At 44.6% G+C, this 22446-nt stretch overlaps 1 protein-coding gene across 1 annotated transcript in view; it reads right to left on the bottom strand.

Annotated features, from left to right (window-relative positions):
- Positions 1-22065, bottom strand: part of TSPAN2 (tetraspanin 2) — a 44042-nt gene extending 21977 nt beyond the window's left edge. Inside the window, exons 1-2 of the mRNA XM_049765806.1 lie at positions 21920-22065; positions 5700-5802 (exon numbers count right to left, since the gene is read on the bottom strand). Coding sequence (XP_049621763.1) covers positions 5700-5802; positions 21920-21988 — 172 coding nt within the window. The 5' untranslated portion in view covers positions 21989-22065. The remainder of the gene's footprint in view (positions 1-5699; positions 5803-21919) is intronic.
- Positions 22066-22446: the final 381 nt, after the last annotated feature.

Here is a 22446-nt window from a genome sequence, read left to right as displayed (position 1 = left end):
ACACTGCATAGATCTTATTTTGCAATGAAGAAACAAAACAGATACAAATACAATATGTGGCCAGCGGGCCATAGTTTGAGGACCACTGATTTAAGGTGTCCACATGTGCCAGGTAACATTCTACCTGCTGTACTATTGCTCCAGCCCCTGCACATTTAATTCTGTTATAAGTTAACTGTTAGGTTTATGAGACTCCAAATATGTCTCAAGTTATAAGAGGGCAAGTACAGTGAATCAAACTTCTTTTGTATGAAGCCCTAAACTGTTGAGGTTGATTGTGCATCCAAAATGGATTAGATATTTGTCCACATATGGAAACACCTATAAAAGGGAGCAGAATTGAAGTGCCCTACTCTGCTTGAATACACAATATGTTGGCATGAAAGCAAATTTTTATGAATCTCTAATTAATACGGCCATGAAGAGATTTTTAAATTAGACATCTGGTTACGATCAAGAAAGGGAGACATCCTTTCTCATGTTTTCACATAACCCTGGTCTCTGTGGTCTTAAAAATTTTTTTTTTACTACTATTGCTACAAGTTCCCAGTTTATGCTCAGAAATTACAATATAGAGATTGAAAAATGTGAAACTTGTTGAGGGCCAGGGGCAGGTTTTAGGTATTTATTTATTGCTAAACTTGATAGAACTTGGTAGAACTCCGTCTACCCAAGGACACAATGCAGCTTTTGATAGGAAGTCCCCAAAATCATTCATACTTAATGAAACAAGGTTCAAGCACAAAGCTGAGAACACAGGAAGGACAGGCAAAGGGCAAATACCCACATAATAGACTATATGCTATACTCAGAAGCCCCACATACCTGGGTTTTAGGAGTGAAAGATTAATTGCTCCTGTTTTCCTGGGAATCAATATATTTAAGGATATCAAGTAATTACTGAATTCAGAATAGGAAGAGAAAACACACCTTGAGCATAAGCTGGAAATTATTTGGAGGAGCTCTGTCGAAGGAAGAAGGTTAATTAGGATACCCCTAAAAGATTATCCTGAATTGGGGTTGGAGTGATGGTGCAGTGGTAGGCCATTTGCCTTACATGTGGCTGGATGGACAGTGGTTGGATCCCCCGGCATCTCATATGGTCCCCAAGCCAGGAGAGATTTCTGAGCACAGAGCCAGCAGTAACCCCAGAACGTCACCGGGTGTGGCCCCCAAAACAAACAAACAAACAAATGAAAAGATTATTCTGAATTATAATTAAAATCATAACTGTCATCAAGAAGAGAATAGTGGGGCCTGGAGAGATAGCACAGCGGCGTTTGCCTTGCAAGCAGCCAATCCAGGACCAAAGGTGGTTGGTTCGAATCCCGGTGTCCCATAGGGTCCCCCGTGCCTGCCAGGAGCTATTTCTGAGCAGACAGCCAGGAGTAACCCCTGAGCACCGCTGGGTGTGGCCCAAAAACCAAAAACCAAAAAAAAAAAAAAAAAAAAAAAAAAAAAGAAGAGAATAGTGGGGCCAGTGAGGTGGCGCTAAAGGTAAGGTGTCTGCCTTGCAAGCGCTAGTCAAGGAAGGACCAGATTCGATCCCCCGGCGTCCCATATGGTCCCCCCCCCCCCCCAAGCCAGGAACAATTTCTGAGCGCTTAGCCAGGAGTAACCCCTGAGCATCAAATGGGTGTGGCCTCCCCAAAAAGAAGAGAATAGTATATATTGGTAGGGACGATTGGTAGAGCAGGGAAAGAAGGGTACATGTGCCTAAATATATTATCTGAATATAATTCAGAGTCCTGAATAAAATTTATTAACTCAGTCTTTCTACAATCAATTTGTCCTTCTATTCACACACTTCCACTTTGAAGCTTGTCCTTTCAGCCCTGTGTTCTTTTCTTCTTTCCGTGCTTATGTCTGTCCCATTCACTAGCTGTTAGTATATGTTCATAATTGTCGCCTGCTATTTATTCTTTTTTTTTTGTTTGTTTTTTGGGCCACACCCGGCGATGCTCAGGGGTGACTCCTGGCTGTCTGCTCAGAAATAGCTCCTGGCAGGCACGGGGGACCCTATGGGACACCGGGATTCGAACCAACCACCTTAGGTCCTGGATTGGCTGCTTGCAAGGCAAACGCTGCTGTGCTATCTCTCCGGGCCCTGCTATTTATTCTTGACCATTTCCTGTATGTCTGAAGAGTCACGAATCCCATTCAAATAAGATGAACCTTTAGCTACTAAAATTCAGTCAGCACTGAGTTAAAACTGTAGTAAAAGTGAATTAGGGTTGTAGAGAAAGATGTTATGAAACAGCTCCTAGGATATCAGCAAAATAGAGGGAGAAAAATCTCTCCTATCTGCCAGTCTGTTCTGGTGACCTCTGGAGTGGGTGCATTTATTTTTGGAGGTGGAACAGAGCCAGAGGCTGGTCTGGAGGGGAGAATATTTTCAGAGCCAGAGAAATATGCTTAATGTGTGCGCTCCATTTGGGGTGGAAAGGTCTGTATCACATGGAAATGCTGTGAAAGGAAAAGAACATTTTACGATGCAATCCTCTGCAGATTTCTTGTGTCAAAACTCCCATGTTGTGTAAGTGCCAGGAGGTTTGGGGGTGGTGGTATAGCTAGGACTCCCCTTAGGTCCCGGTCCTAGTCTCTATTAGTTAATGACCCAGTGACAGTAATTCTCTTCTTATTCAGGAAGGGCTGAGGCATGCACATACAATGCAACTCTGGCCTGTAAACTGCAAGCGGAAGAATTGGGGGATGCCTGACAGGTTTCATTGCTGTCTAAAAACGACCACATTACGTGAATCTTCTTTTCTTCTTTGGATGTGTGTAGGCGGAGGCAATGGAGTCATTGGAACCCCTTTCTTTTTCTTTTTTTCTTTTGTTTTGTTTTTGGACCACGCCCAGCAATACTCAGGACTTACTCCTGTCTGTATTCATGGCAGGTTTCGGGAACCATATGGGCTGCTTGGGACTGTACCCAGGTCAACTGTGTGTAAGGCAAGTGGCCTGTACAATTACTTCAGTCATGCTGTATCTGAAGGCATCCAAGAAATAAATAAGCTTAGCTAGAGAGTTGATAGGCCATGGAGAGTGGTAGAAAGAAATGATTTAAGGACACTTAATTTGAATTACCTGAATGCACCATCAGCAAAGAATGCTTTGCTGACAGGGATCTTGTATTAACTTTTTTGTCTGCAATCTCTCCCTGAGAAAGACAATCCACAGAGACTTTGCCCTAGTTACCTCTTCCTTGCATGCACCCCTCTGAGATGTAAAGACCTCTCAAGATTTTCTCTATTATTGTTATTATTTATATTATTATTTCTCTGTCTTGGTTTTGGGGGGGGTTTGGCTACACCCGGTGATGATCAGAGGTCACTCCTGGCTATGTGCTCAAAAATCACTCCTGGCTTGGGGGACCATATGGGACGCTGGGGGATCGAATCGTGGTCTGTCCTAGGCTAGCGTGTGCAAGGCAGATGCCTTACCACTTGCGCTACTGCTCCGGCCCCTGTAGCTTCTTCTTCTTCTTTTTTTTTTTTTTTTTTTCTGTAGCTTCTTCTTAGCCTAGAGGTGAACCTTGCCACTTTCTGTGAGTAGAAAGAGGCAAAGAACCTAACTTCCAGAGGACATTATTGAGGAATTTTGGGGATTTCCTTTTCCAGATTTCTTTGACCTCATTTAATCTCTCTTGCATCAATATAATACATTATATTTTAATTGCATTTATATATAAGTATATGCCATCATTACTAAATAAACATTTACATTTATTGATAAATATATAAAAATCACACACCCATTTCTGATATGAGGATGTATCTTTCATGAATGGTCGGTGTTATGCGGGCAGCATCTCTTGGCAGAACTTAAACATAATAGATGCTTTACTAAAGACTGTGCCTAAGATTTGAACAAAGGTAGAATATTTTTACTGCTGTCCATATGCCTTTTTTTTGGTTTGTCTTATTTTGGGTTCACACCAGGATGTACTCAGAGATTACTCCTAAATTGGTACTCAGGAATTTTTTCTTATGGTACCTGGGGGACCATATGGGATGCTGGGGATTGAACCCAGGTTGGCCATGTGGAAGGCAAATGCTCTACCCTAGTATTTTTCTGGGCACTGTTGTCCATATTCTGTTTTATTTAATTTTGAGGAGCCTCCTAAGCACTGCTCCTGGGGTCACTCACAGTGGCCACTCAGACTAGCAGTTCAGTGCTTGAGGCCTGGTTGTTTGGGTCTTGCCATGCAAGACCACCAGGGTCATTATGGTAGGGTGCTGGAGAAACCGATCACCAGGGTCACATCTGTTGGTTCTGGGTTGCTGTGAGTTGAACAGAAGTTGAGCATATGCAAGAACTGGAACCTAATCCTTGCACCAAATCCCCCATATCTGCTGTACATATTTTAGTAGATTCTGTTTTACTTTCCTCTAAATGTTCCCACCCTGATATGTTGGCTCTCTTTCCCAGAGGGGAGAGGTGGTAAGAAGCTACAAGCAGCCTTCAGGAGGAGATCCTGGCTCCAAGCATGACCTGGACTCTGGATCCCTCTGATAAGTATGTTCTACGCTAGTGTTTGGAGCAAATGACCCCATGGTCCTGCTTCTCTCCAGCCCAGAAGTAACCCAGCAACAGAAGTGTGTTTAGTAGTAGGTGCAAATTATCTGGAAAGGAAAGTGCAGAGGGGACTGGTCCCCGCAGGTCCTAATAATGGGGGCACATCAAGATTCAGCACTTACAGCCTTCCTCATGCCTTCCCATTCTCCAGTCAGTGGAAGGCAGGTCACTGCCCCCCAAAACATTCCCCTCTTGCTTTCCTCTCTCCCTCTCTTTGTTTCAGTGTGACTAATATGAGCATATCCACACTTGGGATGGCTCAGTTTGAACTGTATTCCTCTTCTAGACTATCTGACTATCTATCTATCTATCTATCTATCTATCTATCTATCTATCTATCTATCTATCTATCTATCTATCTATCTATCCACCCATCTATCATATCATCTATCCATCTATCTATCTATCTATCTATCTATCTATCTATCTATCTATCTATCTATCTATCTATCTATCTATCTATCAATCATCTATCTGTCTATCCATCTATCTATCCATCCATCTATCATCTATCTATCTATCTATCTATCTATCTATCTATCTATCTATCTATCTATCTATCTATCTATCTGTCTGTCTGTCTGTCTGTCTGTCTGTCTGTCTGTCTGTCTGTCCATCCGTCCATTTTTGCTGTGATCTTTTGGGTGTGTGTGTGGGGTGTCCACTCTTTGCTGTGCTCAGCAGCCAATTTTGGAGGTGCTCAGGGTACCATATGAAAATTAAAGTTGAGATCAAAGTCTCAGGCTAGCTAAGTACCTTAACCTTTGTACTATCTCTCAAGTTCTATCTCCCAGATAATTTAAAATAGAAGCTCGTAGACAAATGACTAACTCTGTGATGTAGTCACAGCACTCAGAGGGGGCCCAGGGACTATCTCATTCTTTGGAAATAAATTGTCACACTCAGGGCACCTTTCCCAGAGGTAGCTGAAAACAGGACAGCAGGTTGGTTTCCTCATAGTGTTTCCGGGGTCTTGTGGGGGCAGAGGGGTGAAACACCCTAGGAATATGTTATGGGGGTATGATGTTAACTCTCCCCACTGAAGGCCACGAAGACTCTGCTGAGTCTCTGGACAGCCCTGTCTGCAGCTTGGGGGGGGGGTGTCTTAAGGCACTCACCCATATAGACATAGTCTGGTGACGTGTCCTCTGCTGAGAAGTCCTTCATAGCACCTCCAAACCGAAACCATAGTCCGAAGGCAACAACAGCTGAGCCCGACAACTGCAAGGAAATGATGCGTTCACAGGAGCAGGAAACAGGGGCCAAGGGGTATGAAGACAGGAAGGGGGACCCTTTAAGAATTCCGAGTCTACACTTCCCCTTTCTTAGAGAAAGTGAAATCATAGGCCTGAGTTTTCAAAACCTCTGATGTCATCTTAATACTAGGGTTTCCTGATCCAAATCCAGAATTCATCTGTTCCAAGGTATAGCCCAAAAAATGTCCTAGAAAAATTCTACCAACTCCCCTGTCTTGTCCCCACCACCATAGGGGGAGAGACTATGTGTCATTGTATGGCTACCAAGGCCAATGTGAACCCCCACCTCCCCAAGACCCACATTTCTAGATGGGGTTAAATGTCTGGCCTGTTGGTGCCCAGGAAGTATGTTAGAGGTGTCTGGAACCATTTTTTGCTGTCGCCCTCCTGTGCCACTGCAGAGGATGTAGCTGGCACAGGAGGCAACCTGGGCTTTTTTTATTTTTATTTTTTTTTATTGGTTGCTATTTTGAGTTTCCATGGAAAGAAGAGAAAGGAAAAAATAATTTTCTGAAAAAGCTTGGTTTGTGTGCTGGTGTGGCTCTTGGAGAGGCCGGGCAGGCCGGCAGCTGGTATAGTCATCGCTGCTTCCTCTGTCTGCCACACTGCGGGTAGATGTGTGGCTCCTTGCAGAGCTGGCACTATGGGACTGTCTCAGTCTCCTCCCTCCAGTAGCCTGAGACTCTGCCCAGCTCAAATCTCTCCAGTTTTACTATTTCAATTGCCCTACAGAGATTTCCCATTCCCTAGCAATTTCAGAGCTTCAGAGATGTAAAAATAGCTTCCTGGTCCTGCCAACCACCTGACTAGTTAAACTTGTGCTGCTCAAACGTCTCCCCAAAGACCTGTCCAGAAATGCTCCCTATTCCTACTTCCTGACTGACACATAGTCTCCCTCCCTATGGCGGTGGGGACAAGACAGGGGAGTTGGTAGAATTTTTCTAGGACACTTTTGGGGTTGCACCTTGGAACAGATGAATTCTGGATATGGATCAGGAAACCCTAGTTTTAAGATGACATCAGAGGTTTTGAAGACTCAGAGAAATGCAGGACCCAGGGCTGGCAATAGGAAGACAGTGAGGCAAGTTTAGGGCAAGGGACAACCAACCCACTAGCACCCAAGTCTTATCTATACATGTCTCCCTCTTGTGCAGGGTTTTATGTGAGGAATCAAGTCTTCTCCCAGGGTACCCACTTTTGTGACTTCTTCATAAGCAGCATGGCTTCAGGAAGGAGTAAGAGGGGCAGAGTTCTAGCAGCTGAATTCCTGAGTGTGGGGATAAGTAAAACTTTCCAGGACTTAGGGGAAAGGACTGATTGGATAATGAAAGGAGAGAACTGAAGGAACCGGGCTTCATGAGCTTGAAATCATTTCTAAAAAGAGCAACAGGGCATAAAAAACATGGAGCAAGTCAGGCCAAAATATTCACACAATTGGTCTTTGTGGAATGGGTGACTTTGATCCTTTACTTTCCACCGTAGTGTCTAAATGTTCTGCAATAAGCTTGTGTTCTTCTCCAAGGTTTAGAGAAGTTTTTAAAAAAATATTGCAAAGCAGAGAATCTATTTACTCTAGAAACAGAGTGGGGAAAAGTCTTTCTGGACCTTGTTCTAGGTTGGGAAGATGCCAATTGCGAGGTCATGGCAGTTTCTGGCACAAGATGGAGGTGCCCTTGGGAAGCAACCCTCTGGGGTCACAACTGCCTATTAGGCAATTCTCCTGTCCACTCTGTGGTGACTTGAGGGAAAGACAGTTTCCAAAGACAAAGCAAAACCTATTGACAGAGGCGGAAGGCCAAGACCCGCAGCCATAGTGCAGACTGTGGGGGAGGTAACTAGTCCCAGGGACTCCCTAGCTTGTGGCCACATTTTTGGCATCTCTGTACACAAACTAATTTATAGTCGTCTGGGATCATCCTCTCAGACGCATTTGTCCAGTCCTGGTACAGATGTGTTGGAGGCATAATGGAAAATTAAAAGAGTGGTTGCAATTTAAAGTCTCAGGGCACCGCAAAATAACCTACTCTTAAGCCTCCACATTCCCTACCCCTTAACCACAGGGTTTCTCCTTGCTCAGGAAAACTTTGACGTAGCAGAATATTATCACCGTGGAGAGGGAATCCTCCTAGCATGCTGTATGGTGTTAGGATCAAGGGGTAAGGACTAGGTCAGGCTGAAAATGGCTGGTGGGACCTACTATTGCCCTCTTGGACAGTAGCAATGACAGAGACTACAGTGCCCTTTGGTCCTTTCCAACTCTTCAGTCCAATAAGTCCGAAAGAGACTCTGTTTGCTGGACTTTTGTAGCTCTTACTGCACTCAAGAAATTGTCAGGACAATACAAAAATCCCTTTCTCACACCTATATTCATTGCAGCACTATTTACCATAGCTAGACTCTGGAAACAACCAAGATGCCCTTCAACAGAGAATGGCTAAAGAAACTGTGGTACATAGACACAATGGAATATTATGCAGACATCAGGAGAGATGAAGTCTTGAAATTTTCCTATACATGGATGTACGTGGAATCTGTCATGTGAGTGAAATAAATCAGAGGGAGAGAGATAGACACAGAATAGGCTCACTCATCTATGGGTTTTAAGAAAAAATAAAAGACATTATTGCAATAATTTTCAGAGACAAAGAGAGGAGGGCTGGAAGTTCCAACTCACTACATGAAGCTCACCACGAAGAGTGATGAGTTTAGTTAGAGAAATAACTACATTGAAAACTATCCTAACAATGTGAATGAATGAGGGAGGTAGAAAGCCTGTCTAGAGTATAGGTGGGGTGGGGTAGGGAGGAGGGAGATTTGGGACATTGGTGATGGGAATGTTGCAGTGGTGAAGGAGGATGTTTTTTTACATGACTGAATCCCAACCACAATTATGTTTGTACTCAAGGTGTTTAAATAAAAATATTAATTAAAAAAAGAAATTGTCAGGAAAAAAATTCACAGCAGTTGTAGTCTAATCAGAAACAAAGACAGTAAGTACAGTGCCATGAAGTCCCATTGATCTGTGCACCCCTCATTTGGGAGAAATGACTCACTGACCAGACATTTAGGTCACCATTTCCTTTTTAGACTCAAGCACCCCCAAGAACCCCATTTTCTCTTCCTTTAATTTCCACAGCCCCAAGGAATAAGAAGCCTATGTGTAGGCGTCAGATATCTTATCATAGTTCTTTGAGCCACCATTTCTTTTCTGAGTACCAACTCTGCCAGCTATCTCAAGAATGTGATAACATAGGATGGTGAGAGCAAAAGTGTGACAAAAATAAAATAGAAGAAGAAAAAAGGAAGAAGAAATAAGCCCAGATAATGATCCATAAATCCATGCAATGAAACAGGGATTGCCCAGTTCAATTGTTGTGGAAATTCTCATCAAAAGCCAGTAGAACAGAACCACATAACTTGAACCATCTTGTTCTGCCTCACAAATTGAGGGGGAAATAAAGGAGGGTACCAAGACCAAACAGTCCTATGAACATTAAGTAGAAATAAAAATGATCAGACTTGAACACCAAATCCAAAGTCAACAACAGAAAAGATACCCAATCTACAACAGGCTAGACACAGAAGGGACCACTTATACTAGCAGCCCAGAGGACAAAGGAGGGGCGATGAAGGATGCATGCTGGGAACAGGGGTGAAGGGTGGACAACATTGGTGGTGAGAATGCCCCTGATTCAATGTCACTATGTACCTAAAATATTACTGTGAAAGATTTGTAATCCACTTTGGTCAAAGTAAAAATTATTTTAAAAAGCCAGTAGAAAACCAAGAAATATGGCTTAAGAAGTGGGAAAACACTGTTGTATTATAGTAGCAGACCCAGTTGATTTCATGCCCCAGAACAGGGCGAGGAACAAAGGCAAGAGCTCTATGTTTTATAGATTATCTAATGGGGATTGTTCCATTTGTAGGTAATTGGCAGAAAAACAGAGACACAGAAATTCCAATGCATGTTATTTTGCAAAGCAGGTTCTGAACCACCTCAAAGACAGGAGCTCCAGGACATGGGTTATGTTTCCACGTTACCAAGGCTACAAAGTGAGGAGACTATGACCATCTTGAGGACATTCCGAATGCACTACATGATTATGTATCCCAGATTCAGCTGTCCCATAGCAGGTTCTGCTCTCTGTGCTTAAAGTTAGCCTGTTTGAAATATGGACAAGGGTCTCTTTTTCCCATCAGAACTATGGCTTGCATTGCATTGGTAAGTGGTTTCAGTAGCTAGTGCTACTTGAGAGAGTTCGCAGGAGACAAATGTGAAAATTGTAAGCAGATGTCTGTTGAGACCACAGTAAGTTGTATGAAAGTATTAAGTTATATGAAAGCAGTAGCAAGCATTTCACACAAGGTGGATGGACAGAAAGACATCATTCAGCAGGAAGCAGAACTGGTTCCTGAAGGTCAATTCTGTATGGCTGTCTTTATTTCTACTTTTTTTAGACTTACTAATAATCAGTTCTATCTTGAGGGCCTGATTAAATTTTTTTCACTTAATAAAGAAGGTGCCTAGAATCACAAACATGTTTCTCACGGGCTCCAAAACTGGGCAGCAGACTATGATAAGATGAAAAACTCCTGTTCGAGATCTGGGTCCTCTGGTCTGTCCAGCTCTGACATCCTGCTACCCAGGTTCAGCACCAGAGGAGGTCAACCAACTCTGGTCCTAAATCAAGATCAAGATGTGTTTCACTTGAATAAACCCCAACATAAAAGCACATGTGGGAGAGTTCACAGATAGTACATGCAGTTTCACCTCTTGGGGGACACAATTAATTCTCCTTTGAAGCTCTAACCACAATTTTAGTTCCTTCTTTTACTCCAGGGCATGAACTTTTGCTATCTCCTTTGCTTAGAAAGTTCTCCTCTCCTCCCTCTCCATCTCCTCACACCTACTGCCAGCTCTCAGATCCTAGGTTACTCCCTCTGGCTCAGGTAGATATCTGCCTTCATGTCTCCTGGAACCAATTCTTCTCAACTATTTCTGAAATGCTTTTATTCAGGCCTGAAGACAGACAAAGCTTATGCTGCTGTGCCTGAAGCATAAAAGCTTTGTGAAGTCTGCTTTCAGCAAAAGCTTGCTTAATGGATGAAAAAAGGACCTTGACAAAGGGATTTAGGTTATGGTCTAAATTATGACCACCATCTCCACTCACATTTTGAAACTCTGACCTCCAATAGAACTGGATCTTGGGACATGATTAGGCTCATATGAAACCCTGAGGTGAGACACTTCTCATGGATTAATATACCATTAAGGAGAAACAAAAGAGAAACAGCTTGGAATTCTCTTCTTCCACTCTGCCACCCTCTCCTCTTTCTGCCATGTGAAAATGCCGTCAGAATATGACCATTGCTAACCAGGAAGAAAGCCCTCATTAAGAATCCAAATGGTGTGGCTGAAGCAGTGGTGCAGTGGTAGGGCGTTTGCCTTGCATGTGGCTGACCCAAAACGAACATCGGTTTGATCCCTGGTATCCCATATAATCCCCCAAGACAGGAGTGATTTCTGAGAGCATAGCCAGGTGGCCCCTGAGTGTCACCAGGTGTGGCCCCCCCAAAAAATCCATTTGGTCAGTACCTTGATCTCGGACGTCCTGTTTTAAAATGGATAGAAATAAATTCTGATGGCTTAGGCCATCCAGTCATGTGTATCTTAATCGATTCATTCATGGAAACATGGCCAGACTCAAGTAGTTTGACAGGACCAATGGCCACAACTCCCTCGCTGCTTTCCAAGGGAAGACTTTGCTAAGTATATTATCAGATTCATTTACAACTGGAAAATATAGTGCAGACTTCTCCAAAGAGCTCTGAGAACAAGCTGTTGGGTGTACTCAGCAAAACATGTCCCAAAACAAAGCCCAAAAAGATAGCATCAGTTCTATATTGTTTTAAGTATGCGATGGTGTGTGCTTTGTAGCATGCACAGAGACAAAAAAAAAAAAAAAGAGTTCTTCTCTTCTCTCATGGAGGAACAGTTGAAAACTTGATATGATACAAAACCCTCGTGCCATAGACATGCGCTAGGATGGAAAAAAAAATCAATTCTGTATTCTTGTTTTTTCCAGGGTAACAATTAGTTGAATATACCACAAAACTCCTCTGCAATTCTCTTCTTGGAGATGAAGTTGCAAAACATTGTCAATGCCACTTCAATCCTCAAGCTTTTTTAAAAAGTATTTTTACTTGTTCTAGGTAGACTACTTATCTTGGATGGGACCTTTCACAAGCACTCACAACTCTTGACCAAGTAGTAAAGTATATTAGGAGATCATAGGGTAATGGAAAGTACCTTTTGCAGGCCAAGAGCACATTTGTTCTGAGATACAAATTTTCTTCTTAAAGAAGAAACCAGCTACCAAGATTTCTGTGCTTTAATGTGAAAGCAAGACAAGAAATTGATATGTGACATATTCCCAAAATCAAGGATTGTGTCAAGAAAAATACAAGAGCCAAATGCTATAGAGTATAGACAATCCCCTTTGAGGAATTTGGCTGGTCAGTTGGAGCATCAGGAGACAAAGTAGAAACAGGAGGCAGGATCTTAAAAGGATGATAAGATATAGCAGTAAATTTGAAAATATATGGGTGAGATACCAGGGTTTCTTATGCCCTCAAATATTTCTCCCATTGTCATTTCTAAAGAACAAGCTATGCTGAGAAATTGTTGAAAGACTTCTTTTTATGCAAGGTGGTATTTTTTTTAAATCAAATCATAATTCATTCGCTGCACAGGTGGGAGGATTTTGCAATCCAAAGCATGACAGAATCAGAAGTTCTCTCTTTATTTCAGGGATGAACACCAAACTATGCATTTGTGTCACACATACTTTCATCTGTTATTTTAGGTTGACACAAAACTCTTGCATTGGATCAGCTATGTCTCTAGGAGGTACAATGGAAGGCCTGGAGGTGGGTGGAGGGCAAAAACAGGGAAGGGAAGAGGAGCCTGGGATACTAAGCTTGCTGTGAATGATCAAATATAGAATTTATTCAGTGGCTATGCAGAATGTCTTTTTACTCTAGAAAAATAGGAAGGGGAGAAAGAGAAAGGACAACAGTAAGAACTAGGGGGAAAGCTGATGGTAGTGGTATAATTTCTTTAAAGAATAAACAGGGGCTGGTGAGGTGGCGCTAGAGGTAAGGAGTCTGCCTTGCAAGCGCTAGCCAAGGAAGGACCGCAGTTCGATCCCCCAGCATCCCATATGGTCCCCCAAGCCAGGGGCGATTTCTGAGCGCTTAGCCAGAGTAACCCCTGAGCATTAAATGGGTGTGGTCCAAAAAACCAAAAAAAAAAAAAAAAAGAATAAACATGCCATAGACTCTAGCTCTATGCCAGTGATAAGATGTTCTAGTCCAATGAAGACTAGATGTAGACAATATTTAAACCACAACTCTCGCAGTTATGGAGTGAACTAAACTCAATTCTGGTTGACTCTCTATACTGGGGGACCCATTGGCCTTCTCTGTTCCTGGGATTTCCCCCTTGCATCATCTAATTGGCTCTCATCCCAGATTTACCCTTGGATTCTCCTTCTATAGTGAACTTTCATCTATGTTGAATTTCCTATAAGCAAAACAGGACATGGAACAATATTTATTTTTTTCAGTTTGATCACTTTCAAACTAGTTGGAGAGAAGACATGAGCAAATCAACAGGACTCAAATATCAACTAATGTTTACCAAACTCTAGTTAATCCAACCAATGAGGTAAAAAAAAAAAAAAAAAAAAAAGAAGCAAGCTTCAGGTGGAATTCATGATAGAGGGAAACAGGCCAAAACATACAATCTATTCCAAAGTCAGCTTTATTAGAAGGCAAAGAAATGATGTCATTCTTGTCTAGAGTTCTCGAGAGAGTTTTCTTTTGTTGGTGTTGCTGTGGGGGCCATATTCTGTGCTACTCTGGGCCTACCAGAGCCACATCTGGCTGTGGAGGGGGAAATGAGGGGACACCAGCTAAATCACATCTCAGTTTACAGGGATTTTCTTTAGCAGTAAATTTACCTGAAGTCAGTGGTGATCACAAAACCTGACAGTAATGGGCTATGTACCAGGAGACCTGGCACATTCAAGAATGCCCAAGGAGCTTCTGGGATATGTGGGAACAGCTTCCAAAGCACCTGAGAAGGCAGCACTAGTGAAAAGGCACTCCTTTGTTTTTTCCTCCCCATTTTATAAAGAGACTCTTTCTCAATCAGTATAAGATGGGGATAGGCAAACACTTCATAATATTTGCCAGTTTCTCCTCTAGCAAACATTGCCTCTTCCATGTGTTCTGGCTGAATCGCCCTTCTAATAAAATCTCCATTCACAGACTGCTGTGCCATCCAAGAAGAATGACAGATTAAAAAAAAAATGGACTTCTCAGGTCTCTTGACCTCTCTAACCTGTGGTTTCCCCTTCTGCCAAGGGGACGTAATTATAGTGTCTTCCTAAGAGATGAAGTGAGTTCATATTACACGCTGGGAATAGTGAGTGGCCTGCACTTATTGTTATGATGATGGTAAGCTTGCAAGTGTGATACGCAAAGTGGAAACTTGATGCTTCTTCATTAAGATAGGTGACTTCTCTCCCCTGGGCTCAGTAACCGAGTCCTCTGTCACTTTCCTCTACTCTTTTTATTTGCACTCCAGACTTTCGCCATGACAACTGGATACTTGCATTTTTCTAAAACTTCTATACTACTCCACACACCAGTGCCCCTATCCAGAAACTATGTCTGCCTCCAATTTTATTTTTAGTTTTTGCAAGATGCAATAGTAGCAAAAGAGAAAAAGATGACTGATGAAGTAGCTATAGTTAGGGGAGATTATCCAATAGAATTCACTCCAATGATGTCAATCCTCTCTGTACTGTAGATGCAGTAGCCACCAATAGAATCAAGCTTGTAAAAGGTAAATTAGAAGCTGAAAATCTTTGAATTCTCACTAATTTATGTGTAAGAAACCATGATAATTAATAGTTTAGTCATTGTGAGAAACCTTAGAGTCTGGGGCTAAAGAGAGAGCACAGTGGTAGAGTGTTTGCCTTGCATATGGCTGACCCAGGAGGGACCTGGTTCGATTCCGGGCATCCCATATGGTCACTTAGTCTGCTAGGGGCGATTTCTGAGTGCAGAGCCAGGAGTAGCCCCTGAGCACCGCTGGGTGTGGCCCAACAACCAACCAATCAATAAATAAAGTTAAAAAATATCTCAGGGTAATCAAAGCTCTAAAATTTTGTTCCCCACAAATCTGCAGGTTGGGGTACCTAAGAACAAATTCCTATAGCTGCCAACTGAACGAGAGCTTTGAAACTCTGCATCTCTGCTTTCACTTTTGTAAATTTAGAGTGACAATAGCTGTCTTTAAAGAAACTCAATTTGGTAAATTCATTTACCAAATCTGTTTAGGCATACAGTTGACCAGGTGGTGCCAGGAATCAAATCTAGGTGAGCATATGTCCTAACTACTGTACAACCTCCTGGCCCCATCACCCCAGAAATGTTCACACAACCCAGGCATATAAAATAGGTATTCCATTGGAGACTTGACTGATAATAAACTTGGAAAGACATTTATTTTTAACGCTCTCCCTGATTCTGTTTGGAGTCACGACCCACAGTTTCAGAAAGCTAAATCTGGACTAGCCCGGCAGCAGCAGCAGCTGGAGGGGGGGTTGGGGGGACTTGTGGGAAAGGCCAGAACATGTACTGGAATGTTCCCCTGGTGGTCTGGGAGCACATAGGTCAGAACATGTACTGGAACCAGATACCAGGTGGGATCATATGGGAACACATGAGTTTGAGGGGTGTAGATTCCAAAGTCTGCCTTTGGCTACTCCTGTCATTCCCTTGGTCGCCCAGAGGACTTGGAGGGTCAAATAGCTGCTGGCCCAGGACCACAGCTCACAGACCTGTTGCTTAGAGCTGCCTGTAGGTTGTAGAGCCTGTCTTGGGGTCTTCAATAGGGGAGAGAAAAGAGCAAACCAGCAGAGTCCTAAAGAAATGCAGCCCTAGGGATATATTTAACAAAGGCAGGAGAGGCCCTGGACCCAGGACTGTGTCCTTCAGTTTGGAATGGTCGGCACAGAGAGATGAGACAGAGGTTGCAGTCTCTATAGGGAGAATGGGGTGGTTGTTGCATTGTGGACTGAGCACAAAAATATGTTTCCTACTTCTTCCCTTTATGAATCTCTAGGAATCTGGATTGTAAACACAACTTTTTCACCTGTAGCTGTCGTGTTTACATGTGACAACTACTAATATCTACTGCTCTTTTTTGTTGTTGTTGTTGTTGTTTTTCAGGCCACACCCGTTTGACGCTCAGGGGTTACTCCTGGCTAAGTGCTCAGAAATTGCCCCCTGGCTTGAGGGGACCATATGGGACACCGGGTATCGAACCGCAGTCCTTCCTTGGATAGCGCTTACAAGGCAGACACCTTACCTCTAGCGCCACCTCGCCGGCCCCATACTGCTCTTTTTTTTTTTTTATTTAGTTATTGATTGATTGATTGATTGATTGATTTTTGGGCCACACCTGGTGGTGCTCAGAAGTCACTTCTGGCTCTGCACTCAGAAATCACCCCTGGCAGGCTGAGGGACCATATGGGATGCCGGGAATCAAACCAGGTCCCTCCTGGATCGGTCACATGCAAGGCAAATGCCTTACCACTGTGCTATCTCTCCAGCCCCAGTTCTTGAATGCTGACTGTTCATATGTGCCACAGAGATTGAACTTGTGGATTAATTTAAGATGAAAAAACTTGTTTGATGGCAGTTTTTGCCTGCGCCCATTTCACAGAAGAGATAACAGGCTCAAAGAGATTAAAGTACTCACTGACCCAAACTGTTCTACTTATAAATAGAGCCAAGAATAAGCACAGACACTGTGATGCCAGTATGCCTCCATCTTCCAGGCCTTGAGTTCTGGGATTCTGAATGTCACATTGCCTAAACCTGTCCGAAGTTATTCAGACTTCTGGCTCCACAGTTCTGTGTTTTTCCAGAATGACCTCTAAGATAGACTCCTGCCTCCACTCCCAGCCAAATGGGGTCTTTCCAGAGCCCAGTATAGGAGGCTGCCTCAGACCTTGACAAATCAGAAGTGAATGAAGAAGACCAAGAAAGCTGAGAAAAGTCCTATCTGCTTATTGGGGTGTGCTGGGTTTTGACAGACACCAACAATTCTCTCTCTCTCTCTCTCTCTCTCTCTCTCTCTCTCTCTCTCTCTCTCTCTCTTTCACTCTCTCTGTCTGTCTCTTTTTCACTCTTTCTCTCTCTCTCACTCTCTCTCTTTCTCTCACTCTCTTTCTCTTTCTCTCTCTCCGTGGGTTGGGGTACATCTGGTGGTGTTCAGGGCTTACTCCTGGCTCTGAACTTAGGAATTACTCCTGGCAGTATACTTAGGAATCATCTGAGATGCCAGGCATGAAACCCAGGTTGGTCACATGTAAGGCAAGCACCTTTCCCATTATATTATTGTTCTGGCTTCAAATAATACTTTCTTAAGGTGTGTGTGTGTGTGTGTGTGTGTGAGAGAGAGAGAGAGAGAGAGAGAGAGAGAGAGAGAGAGAGAGAGAAGAGAGAGGAGAGATTGGGGGGAACATACCCTGGTCTTCAAGCATGCAAGGCATAAACTTTTACCACTGAACCCCATCTCAAGCCCCTCATACTATTTTTTTCCAGCCTGTTATCCAGACAGGTTTCAGTTCTGCAGCGACTTGCAGTAAGTTGGGGAAGGAAAGTTGAGTCAAAGATCATTTATTCTCAAAGCCACCTGTTCAACCTCACCCTGAAAACCCAGAGCTGCTGCCTTACTACTGGGGGAGAAGGGAAGGAGAGTACCTACAAACCAGCCCTAAAACTTCAAACATGCCATATATGGCGACTGGCTTTCAGCAGGCAACACCCCTGTTTCCTGTGGGTTGTACCCCCGAACAGCTCTGGGTAGCACAATGCTAGGAAAAAGCTGAACAGACAACAATAAACCAAGAAATAAACAGTGCCGGGTTTTTCTTTAGCCCATCCCACGTGGCTTGGGGAACTGAAGTGTTTTATTTATATTGCTATGCAACCGAGGTGGGGCGGGAAAGAAAGGTGTCTTTGCAAAAAGACAGAACAGTGCCATCTGAATTTAGAGGTGATATATTGAAAGGGGCTTCCCAATAGCCTTCAACCATGAGAACCAAAGAAAGAGAGTTGAATGGGTTTTACTTTTGCTTTTTGAAAAACTAAACAGTGAGTCTCCATTGGCAGCCCCGGGCCAGCCGGCACTGTGCTTGGCAGCAGGTAGGATCTGGTTGAATGTTTATAAAATCATAACATAGCCCAAGGGAACTTCAGCCACATTGCTAAGGTTGCAAGTTGATTCGTTAAATGCCCCATCATTCATCACTCAGGGACAAACTGTCCCCAAAACACCCCACCCCCGCTGGTGCCTGTCTTTTGGGGAGTTCCTAACCAAAAAGGAAGTGTTGTCACCTAGTGGGACTAGTTGGGGTGTAAACATCACTTTTCAGGCCCCAGCTGAAGTTGGTTCTTCAGCAAAGCTGACTTGCCACCTCTCCCCTAACCCCTTCACATAGTCCTTCCAGCCAGGAAAAAACAACTCCAGAAACTAGGGTGGGGCTCCTGTGGAAATGGGTCCACTTTATTACAGGCATGGCAGAAACCTAGATAATGTATCCCCAACAATGGTTTCCCCCTAGAATAAACAGGATCATATTCCAGTGGCTAGTTTCCTTGAGGTTGCAGCACCCATAGGTGGGAGAAAGACCCATTTAGGGATTTTTGGTTTTGGGCATTAACAAAGAACAGATTGATAGGGAAGGGACAGGAAGACCTGGTCTCAGTCTTGACACAAAAGTGCTTTTTGGGGAGTCACATATCAAGTTCTCTAAGCTTCAGGTATAGAGCTGTGGGCAGTGTCTCTTATCTGTCAGGCACCATTCTAAGTGCTGGAGATAGTCAGGGAAACAGCAGGAAGAAAATCAGTGATTCCTGAGTACAAAGGCCCAGAAGCAGTCCTTGAGCATTGCTGTATTTTTTATTGCACCACAATAAATGAATAAAACAAACAAACAAAAAAGAGGTTATGTTTCTAGCGTGTACATGGGAAGAGAAGGGTGCCCATAATTCTGAAGCTTTTATGTAGAGACCCTCAAAGGAAAAATAAGCTACAAGTTTCTGGGCTAATAAAATTCCCTTTGCCAGCATGCATTGCTGCAGGGAGAGAATGCTAAGAGTTGCTGCATGCCTCTGGTGTATTTGGGACTTCATAATTCTATGTATGGTGAACAGTTCTGGCCACTGCATGCTAGCTTCATAGGAAAGTATGCTCAGACACTAGAGTGTTCCTTCTAGTATTTTTTTTTTTTGGTGATGCTCAGGGGTTACTCCTGGCTATGCACTCAGAAATCACTCCTGGCTTGGGGACCATATAGGACACCAGGGATCGAACCTTGGTCTGTCCTAGGTCAGCCACATGCAAGGCAAACGCCCCACTGCTGCGCCACTGCTCCGACACCACCTTCTAGTCTTCTCATTAATTCTTTTACTCTAATAGTTGGCTGAGAAAACAGGTCACAAGGAAGAATAATTTGCTCAAGGCCATCCTGCTTTGGTCCTGAAGCCTGGTACCCTGTCAGGTAAGTTCCACCCTTATCCTATGGTGCTAAAGGTATCTTACACAACTTTGTTCACCTCCAGTCTTCGCTCACCCCCTTTCTACTAGTACTGGGAGGCTCTGCCTAAATATTCCCTTTTTAAGAGAACATCCCTCATTCCTTATTAGTGCTGCGATCCGTTCTTTGTATGCCTTCACACCGAACCCCATTAAAATAAGATGGGTTTCAAATATTTATTTGTCAAATATTTATTCCTTGTACCTTTCTTTCCCTTGAAGCATCTGTTGTTGGATAATATTGTTCTATGGGCATTGGGCCTCTTCCTCAACAAGATTAGAACAACAGCTCCTCAAATATTGCTTTATATTTGGAAGTCATGTTCTTCATACTTAGGGACACACAATCTTTCCAAGACTTGTTTCAGAACTGCTAACCAGTGGTTCTTAGACCAAGCACGCATCAGGATTACCCAGAGGGTTTGTTAAAATAGGTTACCAGGTCTTGAATTTTCAACTCAGCAGGCCATGGAGCTTCTGCATTTCTGGCTTTCCCCAGGAGAGGCTGGAACCTGCTGATCCGAACTCCACTTCCATAGCCACTGGTGGCACAATGGACCACCATGGTTAGGAATGTTCCACTTACGGGCCCGGAGAGATAGCACAGCAGTGTCTGCCTTACAAGCAGCTGATCCAGGACCTAAGGTGGTTGGTTCGAATCCCGGTGTCCCATATGGTCCCCTGTGCCTGCCAGGAGCTATTTCTGAGCAGACAGCCAGGAGTAACTCTGAGCACCGGCCGGGTGTAGCCCAAAAACCAAAAACAAAACAAACCAAAAACAAAAACAAACAAAAAAAAGGAATGTTCCACTTACCTCTCCATTCACTAGCTGTGTTACCTTGGGTAAACTGACCTATTTGAGACCATTTTCTTCTTTGCAAAAAGGGTGATAATAATAGCATGATAACTGGAACTATGTAAAGATTAACTCTAATCATGCATGCAAGGCAATGCCACTGTCCCTACCACAATGATTCAATAATTCAACGATTCAATAAATGACCCATTCTCTCTGGAAACTGGGCGCCACACGAGGCCCTAAAGAAGCATGGAGTCCAGCCCAAGAAGGAATCCTCAAGCTAACACAAAACTTCTCAGGGGGTACGTACACAGCGAGAATGAAGGATGATGTTTATAAAGAAAAGCTTTTAAGTTAGAAGATGCAAAACAGCACACAGGGTGCCTTTAGAAACTCCCTCACTCTAGTCTGCAAAAGTCACAGCGGGTTCTCTAAAATCTGGGGACTGTCACCTTTTACCTGGGTGACAATGCCATGGAAATGATCATCTGGCCTGTGAGGGCTGGGAGTAACTGGCATCATTACCTATACACCTGGGCTTATGGGTTGGCAACACCGGCAGGGCTTATCATTCCATAATGAATTACTTGCAGTCATGGGCAGAGAAATAATTTCCTAGAACAGACTAAAAAAATACCTCCTGTCCATCTTTGTTGCTTCTCCCACATTTAAGAACCTCTTGAACACAGCAAGAGATTGGGTTCCCCCAGGGTCTCTGAGCAGTTCCACAGGCTGAGAAAAATCCCAGCAGACAATGCAGACAAGAACATTTTTAGAAAGCCCAGGGTCTGAGACAAGGATCTAGGGATGTTAAGGCCCTAAGGGATCCCTAGAAATACAAAAGATCAGGGTCATGGTCCTCTCTCTCTCCAGGAACCCTAGATCTTGGGATGTATGCCTTCTAATAAAATCCTGCAAAGTTGAATGAGGTCACCTCTGGAACCACTAGCATGTCGTGAATGAAGGGGGAAGGGTTGGTGGGGTGGGTGGGTGCATGCTCTGCTGCCCCTTTGGGGAGCCCCACCTCCCCTATCCCTCTCAGAAGAGCCCACCCCTTGGGCCACATACCCCCCCAGACACAGAGCAAGAGCAACCCCTTCTCCCTACAGACATAATTTCATTCCTATCTATCCAGGATCTCTAAAATAAACCCAGTGAAGCCAGGGGCTGCCAACCACACATCGGCATGCCATGCCGCCCTGCACAAGCACCCAGGCCCAGGACCAGAGGAAAATCTGGGCAAGAGGGTGTGCGTATATGCATGCCAGTTGCAAAGAGCCGACAGCCCAAGAGGTGGGCACGGCATCCCCTGCATTTGGGGGTGCTAACAGCTGGAAAGAAACCCTGCCCGATGTTCTTCTGCAAGGAGGAAGTCTGCCCTCCTGCTCAAGGCTTTCTCCTCCTCCTGCGGTGCTTCTGCGCCCCATGCTCTCCTCCCCGCTCTTTGTCTGCCTGCCGGAGTCTCACCTCGGCCTTTTGGAGATTAGCCCCAGGCAGTTGGAGCCAGCCAGGGCTTTGGGGCACCTCCCCTGGGGGACCCAACTTCGCCCCCAAAACCCCGGCACACGCCCCCCAGGACCTCGGGGCTCCGCTTCTTACCCAGAAGAGCAGGTTGAAGCCGAGCAGCAGGTATTTGATGCAGCGCAGGCCGCCTCGGAAGCGCCCCATGCTGCTGCAGTGGCTGCTGCGGCGCCAGCAGCAGGCTCCCGATCCCCAGGCCCGCGCGGTCAGAGCCCGGGAGCAGCTGGAGCCAGCGGGAGGGGCGTGGCTAGGACTCGGGGCGTGGTGTGGGCGTGTCCACGCGCGAGGACAGACGGAGGCGTAACCAATGGCAAGGACGGGTTCCGGGGAGTGGGCGTGGCCATATCCTGGACGAGCCACAAGGGCGGGCTTCGAGAAGTGGGCGTGGCCAAGGCTCGAGGACGGGGCGGAGGGGGCGTAGCCAACACACCGGGCGGGTCATAGAGTGGGCGTGACCAAAGCGCAGGGCGGGGCTCCGGTAGTTGGTGGGCGGGGCCAAAGCGCACGCCGAAGCAGAGGCGTGTATGGGCGTGGCTTTAGGGAACCGTGGGCGTGGCCAAAGCGCAAGACGGGGCGGAGGAGAGCTGTGGGCGTGGCCAAAGCAC

The sequence above is a fragment of the Suncus etruscus genome, chromosome 19, assembly GCF_024139225.1.
Source record: "Suncus etruscus isolate mSunEtr1 chromosome 19, mSunEtr1.pri.cur, whole genome shotgun sequence".
Lineage (NCBI taxonomy): Eukaryota > Metazoa > Chordata > Mammalia > Eulipotyphla > Soricidae > Suncus > Suncus etruscus.
Note: the sequence above shows the minus strand (reverse complement) of the source record. Positions and strands in the feature narration are given on the sequence as shown.